The sequence below is a fragment of the Penicillium expansum genome, assembly GCF_000769745.1.
Source record: "Penicillium expansum strain MD-8 chromosome Unknown contig133, whole genome shotgun sequence".
Classification (NCBI taxonomy): domain Eukaryota; kingdom Fungi; phylum Ascomycota; class Eurotiomycetes; order Eurotiales; family Aspergillaceae; genus Penicillium; species Penicillium expansum.
The window spans coordinates 195,310-206,531 of NW_015971287.1; the positions used below are offsets into that span (position 1 = coordinate 195,310).

The 11,222-nt window shown below is 46.8% G+C and overlaps 5 protein-coding genes across 5 annotated transcripts; all 5 read left to right on the top strand.

The window, feature by feature from the left end:
- Positions 1–653: 653 nt before the first annotated feature.
- Positions 654–3,105, top strand: PEX2_041280 (beta-glucosidase; the record flags this gene model as incomplete). The annotated part of the gene is made up of 4 exons (XM_016741403.1): positions 654–1,232; positions 1,292–2,008; positions 2,070–2,224; positions 2,286–3,105. 4 exons carry the CDS (start codon positions 654–656, stop codon positions 3,103–3,105), a joined length of 2,271 nt encoding a protein of 756 aa, XP_016599574.1.
- Positions 3,106–3,561: 456 nt separating this feature from the next.
- Positions 3,562–3,951, top strand: PEX2_041290 (uncharacterized protein; the record flags this gene model as incomplete). Its single annotated transcript, XM_016741404.1, has 1 exon — positions 3,562–3,951. The coding sequence occupies one exon, from the start codon at positions 3,562–3,564 to the stop codon at positions 3,949–3,951; it is 390 nt and encodes a 129-aa protein (XP_016599575.1).
- Positions 3,952–4,699: 748 nt separating this feature from the next.
- PEX2_041300 (uncharacterized protein) lies at positions 4,700–5,745 on the top strand (the record flags this gene model as incomplete). The annotated part of the gene is made up of 3 exons (XM_016741405.1): positions 4,700–4,710; positions 4,854–4,980; positions 5,038–5,745. The coding sequence occupies 3 exons, from the start codon at positions 4,700–4,702 to the stop codon at positions 5,743–5,745; spliced, it is 846 nt and encodes a 281-aa protein (XP_016599576.1).
- Positions 5,746–6,990: 1,245 nt separating this feature from the next.
- On the top strand, positions 6,991–8,541 carry PEX2_041310 (Major facilitator superfamily domain, general substrate transporter; the record flags this gene model as incomplete). The annotated part of the gene is made up of 4 exons (XM_016741406.1): positions 6,991–7,174; positions 7,232–7,329; positions 7,381–8,368; positions 8,525–8,541. 4 exons carry the CDS (start codon positions 6,991–6,993, stop codon positions 8,539–8,541), a joined length of 1,287 nt encoding a protein of 428 aa, XP_016599577.1.
- Positions 8,542–10,017: 1,476 nt separating this feature from the next.
- On the top strand, positions 10,018–11,013 carry PEX2_041320 (Short-chain dehydrogenase/reductase SDR; the record flags this gene model as incomplete). The annotated part of the gene is made up of 3 exons (XM_016741407.1): positions 10,018–10,301; positions 10,367–10,643; positions 10,717–11,013. 3 exons carry the CDS (start codon positions 10,018–10,020, stop codon positions 11,011–11,013), a joined length of 858 nt encoding a protein of 285 aa, XP_016599578.1.
- Positions 11,014–11,222: the final 209 nt, after the last annotated feature.

Below are 11,222 nucleotides of genomic sequence, written 5' to 3' on the forward strand. Positions count from 1 at the left end.
GCCTCAGGCAGAGAGGCATCAAGGGGTCCCTTCCATCTTGGCTCTTGGCTCTTGTTTTACCCTTCTCATCCCCATCGAGCTTAATACAAACCCTATTATACTCCCCTGGCTCCAATTATAAGCCATTGTGAACTTACTCCAAAATATGGTGAAGGGTCTCAGGGGCTACTGTCCCGCCTGTACTCTGTACGGAGGACACGGGCGACCCGTCCCGGCAGCCTGCAGCGACGGGGTGTCAACGGACATTTCCCCAGATAGCACAGATCTGCAGGGCCTAAAGCTGCCAAATTATGTGCCAAGTCTAGCTGTCGTCAAGAAGCAAGAAGTTTAGGCTATATTCCACAATAGCCACCCAGTTATTTCCACATTCCGTGTCTCACTCCCCAATCAAAGGGAGGTTCCCCGATGATCCGAGGCCATCGGTAGACTAACCCTATTATTCACCTGCATGTTTCAGTGTCACAGTACAATCCCTCATGTGTCGCTTCACATGCGGAGCTAATCTCGTGATTCCTTGGCTAGGGAGAAGCCCCTTCATTCTGGTCATGGGTTTCATATCTGCGCCTAGGCCGGCGTTGGGGACCAGGGGGAGTATTTCAGGCCATGGGAATTTAAGCCCAATTATCCTATGTGGGAGTTTATAAATATTACAAATGCGCCATCAGACCAGAGGGGAATTCATTGACCGACCATCTACGGCAAAGGGTATTATGCAGAACCTTCTTCTCTCTGCTTTGGCATTCAGTGCTGCCGCTGATGCCTATGGCTCAGGAGCTGCTGGTTGGGACGCGGCCTACTCAAAGGCCCAAAAAGCCCTTATGAAGCTAAATGAGACCGAGAAAGTCGGCATTGCCACTGGCGTCGGATGGGAAGGAGGACCCTGCGTGGGTAACACCTATCCCGCCGGCTCAATTGGTTATCCTTCCTTATGTCTACAGGACTCACCATTGGGAATTCGCTTTGCCAATCCTGTCACAGCCTTTCCCGCGGGTATCAACGCCGGAGCAACGTGGGATCGGAGTCTCTTGTACGCGCGCGGCGCTGCAATGGGCAAGGAGGCTAAAGGTCTGGGCGTCCATGTCCAGCTAGGACCAGTCGCTGGACCCCTAGGAAAGAATCCCGATGGTGGTAGGAACTGGGAAGGGTTTACGGTCGACCCGTATCTCAGTGGAGTCGCCATGGAAGAGACAATCCAGGGTATGCAAGATTCGGGCGTTCAGGCCTGCGCCAAGGTACGCTATACGCTCTCCGCTACTCATTGATCCTTTTGTCTGTTCTGACCACGATGAAGCACTGGCTCGGGAACGAGCAAGAGCACAGCCGTGAAACAATGAGTTCTAACATCGGCGACCGCGCGACCCATGAGCTGTATGTATGGCCGTTCATGAACGCAGTCAAAGCCAATGTCGCATCTGTCATGTGCTCCTATAACAAACTGAACGAGACTTGGGCTTGCGAGAGTGACGCTCTCTTGAATGATCTGATGAAAGAGGAGCTAGGTTTCCCCGGCTACATTATGTCAGACTGGAACGCGCAGCACACTGGCGTTAACAGCGCCTTAGCTGGACTCGACATGACAATGCCTGGCAGTGACTTCAGTACACCACCTGGCAGCATATTCTGGGGATCAAATCTCGTGCAGGCCGTTGCTAATGGCTCTGTGTCTCAAGCGCGTCTAGATGACATGGCAACGCGTATCCTGGCAGGTTGGTATCTTCTCGATCAGGATAAAGGCTACCCGGAGGTGTCTTTCAGCTCTTGGAATGGTGGTAAAGCCACTGTCGACGTTACGGCAGACCATGCGACCGTCGTCCGCGCTGTTGCCCGTGACTCTGTTGTCCTATTGAAGAATGAGGAACACGTTCTGCCTCTCCGGCAGCCCAAGAGCCTGGCCATCATAGGTCAGGATGCTATTGTAAACCCCAATGGTCCCAATGCATGCGCGGATCACGGCTGCAACAATGGCACGCTAGCTATGGGGTGGGGTAGTGGTACATCGCAGTTCCCTGTAAGCAAGTTAATACTAGTAAATCAACCCCAAGTCCGATAAACTGACAACATCCCTCTAGTACCTTGTTGGTCCTCTTGATGCAATCCAAGTTCAGGCCAAAAGGGACGGTACGAAAATCATCCAGAGTACGACCGACAGCACGACAGCTGCTGCATCAGCTGCTGCAGTGGCGGAGACTGCCGTGGTGTTCATTAACGCAGACAGTGGCGAAGGGTGAGTTGTCCTTGAAGAACTGCACCTATAATGTATTGGCAACCACTAACACCTTGTTCAGTTACATTACAGTGGAGGGCAACGTTGGCGACAGAAACAATCTCGATCCCTGGCACAACGGAAACGAACTCGTCAAGTCTGTCGCAGCAGTGAACAATAATGTGGTCGTAGTCGTGCACAGCGTGGGGCCCATTATTCTGGAGACAATCCTAGCGCAGCCCTCAGTAAAGGCAATTGTATGGGCCGGGCTACCGGGCCAGGAAAGCGGAAATGCCCTGATTGACGTGCTGTATGGCAGCATCTCTCCAAGCGGCAAACTCCCCTACACGATCGCCAAGCAGTCTTCAGACTACGGTGCCGGCTGGACTAATGCGCTAGACGACAATTTCGTCGAAGACTTGTTCGTTGATTACCGCCATTTCGACAAGAACGGCATTGCCCCGCGCTATGAGTTTGGGTATGGCTTGTCGTATACGACCTTTAACTACGTTGGACTTGTGGTTAGCATTTCTGCTCCACCTGGACCGTCAAATGGACGCATTATTCCAGGCGGGCCGGAGGAAATTTTCGACTCGGTCGGCACCATCTCCGTCACCATCCAGAATACTGGCGCGGTAACTGGCGCTGAGGTTGCTCAGCTCTATCTTGGTCTCCCAAACTCCGCCCCAAGCACCCCACCCAAGCAACTGCGAGGGTTCCAGAAGCTAAATCTCCAACCAGGAGAGTCGGGGACAGCTACTTTCGAGCTCACTCGGCGTGACTTGAGTTATTGGGATGTGCAGACCCAGAAATGGGTTGTGCCTCGTGGTACCTTCAGTGTCTATGTTGGAGCCTCCAGTCGGGATATTCGCGAGGATGGAAAGTTTACTGTCACTAACTAGTATTACCTTTATCCTTTGATCTGTACATATGTCGTGTTCGGAAACAACTTGTCTCAAGTAGAAACTTTGGGTCTGAAAATATGGTAACGAAACACATAAAACAATGTATTGACACTGACTAGACCCAAGCTTGCTTCTTTGTTGAGATCCATGTATCTTGATTCATAAGACCCGGATTCACTTAAGACAAGAGCCGGCAACATAACAAAGAACAAAAAGAATTGGCATTGTCGCTGCAGTTTCTTTCATTACCAATGATCATAGTATTACGCAACATTAACGAATTTGTTCAAATGTATATAATAGCTCACAGGTCAAACCCCCGCCCGTCTATACCGAACTAGCAAACCATCCTTAATTCTAATTTTGTCCACTTCTCAATCCATCTTCAGCAACAATATATCTAAATACACATCTCTCAAATCAAAGTGACGCGCTCATCCATCTTCAAGAACAATGGCTTGGTGGGACAGTTCTAAGCCCTACTGGCTCGAAAATCTCGTACCAATCTACACACAAGAGATCTATAACTTCCGAGCAGACCTTGAGAGCGAAATTGAGATTCTAGTTAACCACCCAGGCCATCAGCACATAGTGAGCCAGAGACTTACTATGACTGCTAGATCCATGTGCAAGATCAAAATGCTGGCGTCGGATATCTCGGTGTATTTCCCGGATCATCCATTTGTCACTCGCAAACGCCTTGGGTTTTTCCAGACTACTTTCCCTCGACTTTGTGATTTTATTGAGAGGACTTTGATTGAGCTGAGTAGGACTCTGATGAAGGATCTGCGGAGTGAGAGGTCTGTTGCATGGCAGCTTCAGGATATGCTGGATTCGCTATAGTTTTGGATAATGGAGTTTGGTTTCGTGCAATTTAGAATATATTTCCATAGTGGATTTGATTCTATTTTTCCTACTTGGACTACTGGCCTATAAGTAACATGTAAAAACGTAAGTAAATACCAACCTTGGTTATATCATGGGTCATGCTTCTCAAATTACCTCGACATATCTAAAGGTCAGACAATGATTCCCTACTTCGATTCAACATATTACCATGTATCTCCTGCATTCGTTTCTTGTAATTGCTAAATAACTCTCACGGCGTGCTTAAATAAAATTCGGTCTATCCTTTTTGGGGATTTTCAGTATTATTTTACCCGGAATGAGAGGTTGTTCGCCTAAACTATGTGCAAGGAGGCTGAGAGTGGCCGGGCCATCGACCAGCCCAATACAAATATACGACACCGAAAAGCTTGAATCTAATTTGAATTTGAATTTGACTTTGAATCAATTAAAAGCAATTTTATTATACCGGGATATGGTGATTTTGATTTGTGTTCTCACTGAAAGCGACTGGGGAAGGCTTAAAAATATCAATACATGTATGATGATGATGATGATGATGATGATGATGATGAATTCATTGACCGGATTTAGCTCGCTATCACATACTATCAGTACATGTATAGCCAGCCAATGTTTGGCGCTGTAACCTCAATGACCAGAACTTTGGACATTCTTCTCATCGCATATGGAATGTCATTAGTGGGTTTCCTCATAACAACAAGGTCTTTCGCATACAACGACTATGACCTTCCTATGTGAGTTCTAGCTAACTCAAAATAATCCCAAGCTACCCGAAGACAATCAGCATGCATTTTCAATTGGGTCAATGGAGCTTTTTGCTTGCGATTATATCTGCATGTTTATTTGATTTTTGTCGAATCTAAGGATTCCTCAGAGCATCCCAAACCAACCTTCACATTTGACCAGCTCTGGAAACTTGAGAAGGGCTTTTGGGATTCATTTCTCTACCCTGCGAATCTCAAACAGACGCAAGGCAATGCATCGACTGTTTTCGCATCGGATGTCAGTATATGCCGGTTTTTGTGCTAGTCTGGTCTCAATAATCTAAAACAAGAATAGGTGCAAGGTCGCGTCGACATCACCCGCACCTTCGACGGCGACGAGTTGAACCGCGAATACATCTTCGGTCTATTCGCAGACCCAGACCACGTCAGTCTCGTCGGTGTCCCGATCGCATATAACATAACTCAATTTGCCGCCAACGACAATATCGCATCCGCTACAACGGTCGTCACCTTCAACGCAACCAGTTTCGGTGTCCTCATTCCAGTGACGATCGACACATGGATCGAGTTCAACACCGACGGCAAGATTGCACAGTACGACGCAACATTCCGCTGGTTTGAGTATCTGCTGGACTTCCTCGTCGGAGGAGTTGCAACAAAAATAAACGCGACTGAACCTGACCAGGCTGTCGCCTATGTTGCTGATTTGCTGGCTACCACCATCTGTGATACACATGACAAGCATTGCACGGGTTCGAATCAGCAATATGAAGACACCGCAAGTTGTTACGACTTTTTGACCAAGACTGTACGATTTGGAAAGGCGTATGAGCTGGGTCGTAACACGTTGCTGTGTCGCGAGGTTCATGAGCATATGGTGCAGTACCGCCCCGATGTGCATTGCTCGCATATCGGTCCTAGTGGTGGTGGATACTGTGTTGATGATATGGACTACATGCAAACCGTGCTACAGAGATACTTTAATGACTCTTGGATTCCGTTTGGATATGGCACAGATCAGAATATTTGGCTGGCCAACTGAAGGTGCATCACTTGCGGCAAGGAAGCGATTTTCCGCTTATATTCTGATACAAAATCTTTAGAGTTGAATACACGGAATCGTCTCCATCAAGTACGTACCGAGCATATTAGAACTAGCCCTTTGGTCCGCCAGCAAATGTAGGTGAAAGTAGTATGTGAAAATCGTATGCACAGAAAGCTTGTGAAAAACAATCAAGCTGCCCTTCTGTGTTCCGCAGTAAGTCATGATCCTTTGTCACATGGAGATTGAACTCAGAGTTTTCCAAAATATGTATTAAGGTCCATTACTTTGATACCACATGTCATTCAGAATCCTGCTCCGCCCAAATCGGGATCACGATCTCCTAGGAGTGTGACCACAGCTAACTCGAGAGATACAAACTTTTTACGGACCAGAGTAAGGGCTCACAAGCATCATATATTGGCATGCTACTATCTACGCCATCTTGCGTGCTATGTCGCATCAAACACGATATGATTGGCACTCTTATAGCCCCTTGATGATAAGGTCCAAGCCTCCTAGCTCACCCTCAGTCTAACGTGGCACTACGCGGAGTTATACCGAACAAGGGGCTGGTTGATGATCTGCAGCTCGGAGCTTTATGTGTGATATCATAGGACATACATTGGCACAAGTCTCCGACGTCTTTGTCCCCATTTGGCGATGATCAGACTTTACATTCCAATCCCTTCAAACATCCGTACCTAGCCGTTATTTATTCTACAATCCTCCGTCGCAGGCCGGGGGAGCTCTCTATTCCCCACGCAAAGCACGTCAGTTTCGGCCTTTTAGAAACGTTGTTTTGCTTGAGGCTTCAAAGTAGGGGCTCGATGTCACACACCAGCACAACACATTCATTCGTCACGGTCCCCTTATCAATTAATATATATGTTAGATCGGAATCAACAGATTCCCAGCCCAATTGCGAAATCAGCGAGATGGTTACTCTTGAGCTACCATTTATGTTTGAGATAGATACACAAGTGTATAATATGCCGCTCGGCCGTTGAGGTTGCATGCCGGTCTTAATTGTCTACGTACGGAAATTCCATACATCACCCGGCTGATCCTTACCAAGAGTTCTTGCCATCCCTTCGAACGCTAGGCCTCCTTGATGAAACAATGTGACCAGGATTTCTTAATTGCTTAATATAGATGCAGTTAAAATGGACCCATTGACCATTAGAACTTGCTTTTGTCTCTAATGTCCCTCTAGTCAGACTCCTTGAATTCAACATCATCAATATGGAGAGAAGACGCCCTTCTTGCAGCGACTCACTATCTCGCAGCGAAGCTCAGATACGCTTATGCCCCGAGAAATTCGATGAATCGTCGACCGACGATGGTCAGAAGCTACCACCAGTCGACGGAGGATTCCACGCGTGGATGTTTCTGGCGGCTTGTACAATGCTCGAGGCTTTGATATGGGGTAAGTCTGCTCGCGTGACCACAAAAGGATGGTAATTTTGAGGCTAACTATGGGCAGGATTTGCCTTTGCATTCGGAGTCTTCCAGAAATACTACCACGACCATGAAGCCTTCCAGGATTCTGGAATGGTAGCTGTTATCGGAACATGTGCTACAGTGAGATCACCAACTTGGCTTATAAAACTATATTACTAACACCATGCATAGGGAATATCTTATTTGAGCTGTCCATTGATCATTGTTGCCATGATCCTCCTTCCTCAATGGGGACGCTGGTTTTCATCAATAGGACTCATCATGATGTGTCTTTCCCTGGCATTGGGCTCATTTTCCACGAATATCACTCACCTCGTCCTCTCGCAAGGAGTGGGCTTCGGAATTGGTGGCTGTATAGCATACAGTCCCTCAATCATGTACATGGACGAGTGGTTTGTCCACAGACGAGGACTAGCGTTCGGAATAACCTGGGCAGGATCAGGGGTATCTGGGATAATCTTCCCGATTGGTCTAGAGAAGCTATTGAACCGTTTCGGATTCGAAACTACGCTTAGGGTCATTTCCGTGGTGGTATTCGTTCTCGCTGCGCCGTTCATATACTTTCACAGACCCCGCCTCCCTGTTAGAAAAACAGTCGACTACCAACGCCTCAACTTCCGCTTCCTTACAACCAGGATATTTTGCTTCTACCAACTCGGCAACATTATAGAAGCCCTCGGGTTCTTCTTGCCCGGAATTTACCTACCAACCTACGCGCGCAGCATCGGTGCATCGGATTTTCTCTCCTCGTTGACGGTCACGCTTTTGAATCTGGCGTCGGTTTTTGGGAGTGTTACTATGGGCCATCTAGCGGATCGATACCATGCTATCACCTGCATTACCATCTCGACTGTCGGTAGTACACTTGCTGTGTTTTTCCTGTGGGGATTTTCAACAAGTTTGCCCACGTTGTTCGTCTTTTCGATCGCATACGGGTTATTTGCAGGGTGTTACTCAGCGACGTGGTCGGGAATAACGCATGAGGTCCGACGAGTCGATCCATCTGCTGATGCAACTATCATCTTCGGTGTCATTGCCTTTGGGCGCGGAATTGGAAATGTTGTGAGCGGTCCTTTAAGCGAGGCTATACTTGGTGTAGACTCGTGGAAGGGCTCTGCAGCGGCGGGATATGGTAGTGGATATGGGCTCATCATCTTGTGTACGGGGCTTAGTTGCTTGTTAAGCGGAGTATGTATAGTCGCGCATTATATGAAATGTATATAGGCGAGTGTCGTTGCACATTTATGCTGATGATTAACGTCTGCTTTTTTTGGTGGGACAAAGGATCGGATAACTAGTTAGGATCGCTACATAGGCTACTTCACAAATTGATATACTTCCCAGTCTACTTTGTCTTTCTATGCCCCCTGGGCATAATCCTTTCGAAGTTCAATTTATTATTTTATGGAACATTTGATTTAATAAATCAAAGTGTTTAAAAAACATGGATATTTGCTCTCCATGCATGTCACATTTTTATACTTCTATCAGCGATCCGCCAACGTCCAAGTGCGTAGAAATATATTATTCTAATGATAACGCAAGCTTCACTTGTAATGAATCGCATGAAGACTAATTTATGTTTGTTGTATGAGGCTTGTTAGGTTCCTGTGACCGCCCTCATCCAAATATGATCATCTGTTGGCCCTATTACACCGCAAGCTGTACTTCAATCAATCCCATGATGCCTTTGCCATGCACCTTGAAAACCTGTTTGAAAAATGACACAGTATTAACATAATATCTAAGCCATACACCTAATAGCAATACATACCTCAAATCACGGATCAGCTTCCTCCAGGACTATGCAAATAAAGGGGGAATAGAGGAGAGAGATATTTTTATATCTTACATCCACACCACAACCAGGTTACGAATTTGCTAGCCATGTGCCCCCAACATGGTAGGTCTTCTCAATCAGTTCCACGTTCCGATGTCCGTACTGGCGCACTAGCTGGACGGCAAGTTCGAGACCCGACAATCCCGTCCCTATAATCAGGACATCTGTGTTGAGATCCTGAATGTATTGTGTAGCCATTGGATTTTAAATAGGGGCTGAGGAGTTGGGGACGCAATGTGACCGTTGACTGACTTAGGGGTGATGGGGTTGGTGAAATGTTTGTTCTACGATGTAGATATACAACATATACCGTGGAAGTCTGCCAAGTTTCTGTAATTTTATGGACTTTCTGCATATTCCATAAATAGTATTAGCCTGGTAAAGAAGGGCCCTTGAAGAATTGCTAGTATTTGGTTTAGTCATATACCAGGGTTCCTAGGTAGTGGATGTATATTGAGTTGCCTTTTTAAATGCATAAAAATGCATAAAAATATATACATACATTACGATCACATTACAATTACTCCGTGTGTTAAAATTATATTGCAATTGCAACTGCAATTACAATTACAATTATATTAAAAATTAAGTTATAAAATGCAAAATAACAGAATAAAAAGTAAAAATAAAAAGAAACAAAGAAAGTGGAACCGATTCCACTTTTCAGCCCCGTTTAGATACCTATATGTACTGTACATTACGTATGTTCCAGGGTTCAGGTCGTGGATAAGAACATATCCTCCACATGTAGACCATCCCGATGACAGGGACTAACCATGGAGTATGGAGAGTATAAAGAACAGTTGGGTATACATTTGAATAAAGTGGGGCTAACAGAGCCCTCACTTCCTTGAAGCAAACAACAGTCAAACGATTCCTCTTCTTCCTCTCCTTCCTCAATATCACTCAATATCACGTCTGGGTAGATTATTCTTTCATTCCACAACTGAAAATCTACTCTACGCAATATGTCATCTCCTATCTGGCTTATCACGGGTGCTTCTAATGGCTTTGGCCTTGGAATGTGCCTTCACGTTCTGGGTGCGGGGCACCGTGTTATCGGCTCTGTCCGCAGTAAGACCAAGGCCGCCACTGCAGTTGAGCAAATCGAGCAGGCAGGTGGCACAGTAATTGAGCTGGACATGACAGAGTCACAGACCAGCATTGCAAGCAAGATACACCCCCTTGGTCGTATTGATTATCTGATCAATGTTGCTGGCTACTCCATCCTGGCCGCCTGCGAGGACATTACGTAAGTAGCATCTAACTGGGCATACAGAAGATACCGATGATTGGGTCTCGCTGACATGGTTATAGGGACAAAGAAGCAACCCTACAAATGACCACTAACTTCTTCGGCCCCCTGTACACCCTACAGGCTGTCCTCCCTGCCATGCGCGCCCAGCACTCTGGTACTATTGTCAACATCTCCAGCGGTGCCGCCCAGGACCCCCTGCCAGCATGCTCTTTGTACAGTGCTTCCAAGGCTGCGCTGGAGGCTGCATCCGAGGCGCTTGCTAAGGAGGTCGCGCCTCATAACATCCGCGTGCTGATTGTCGAGCCCGGCAATTTCCGCACCAACTTTGTCGGCGCGGTGAGTTTTTGAATTTATTTTCCCTTGCAATTTTGATACAAGTCATCAATGCTAATATATACTGGCGTTACAGTTAGCTGAAGCAAGTCCCGACCCGACAACGGTCTCTCCCCACTATGATGACCCCGTGGGCGTGGTGATGCGCAAGTTCCTCACTGTCCACGGAAAGCAGCCTGGTGATCCCGAGAAGGGAGTTGAGCGCATCTTCGAGGCTGTCACGGGTACTGGGATGGCCGGTCCCCTGGCAGGCAAGATCACTAGACTGGTTCTGGGAGGTGATGCGTATGCGCGGATGAAGCAGAAATGCGAAAGATTGAGCAACGATTTGAGTTTGCAGGAGGAAGTGTCCCTGAGCACCAACTATGTCTAAGATACTCCAAGGATGGGCACCATGCGAGCATCGATATATACGCATGTAGCTACATTACCGCATTGAGTTTAGGACAATATATTCCTTACAATAGACAAGAATGAAGAGTTGGCTGTGTAAACCAAAGTTTCGTATTATACAAGCTTGAAGTATACTCAAAGAACTTGGTTAAATGGTATGAATCGACAAATAGGAGGCTTGGGGGGGGG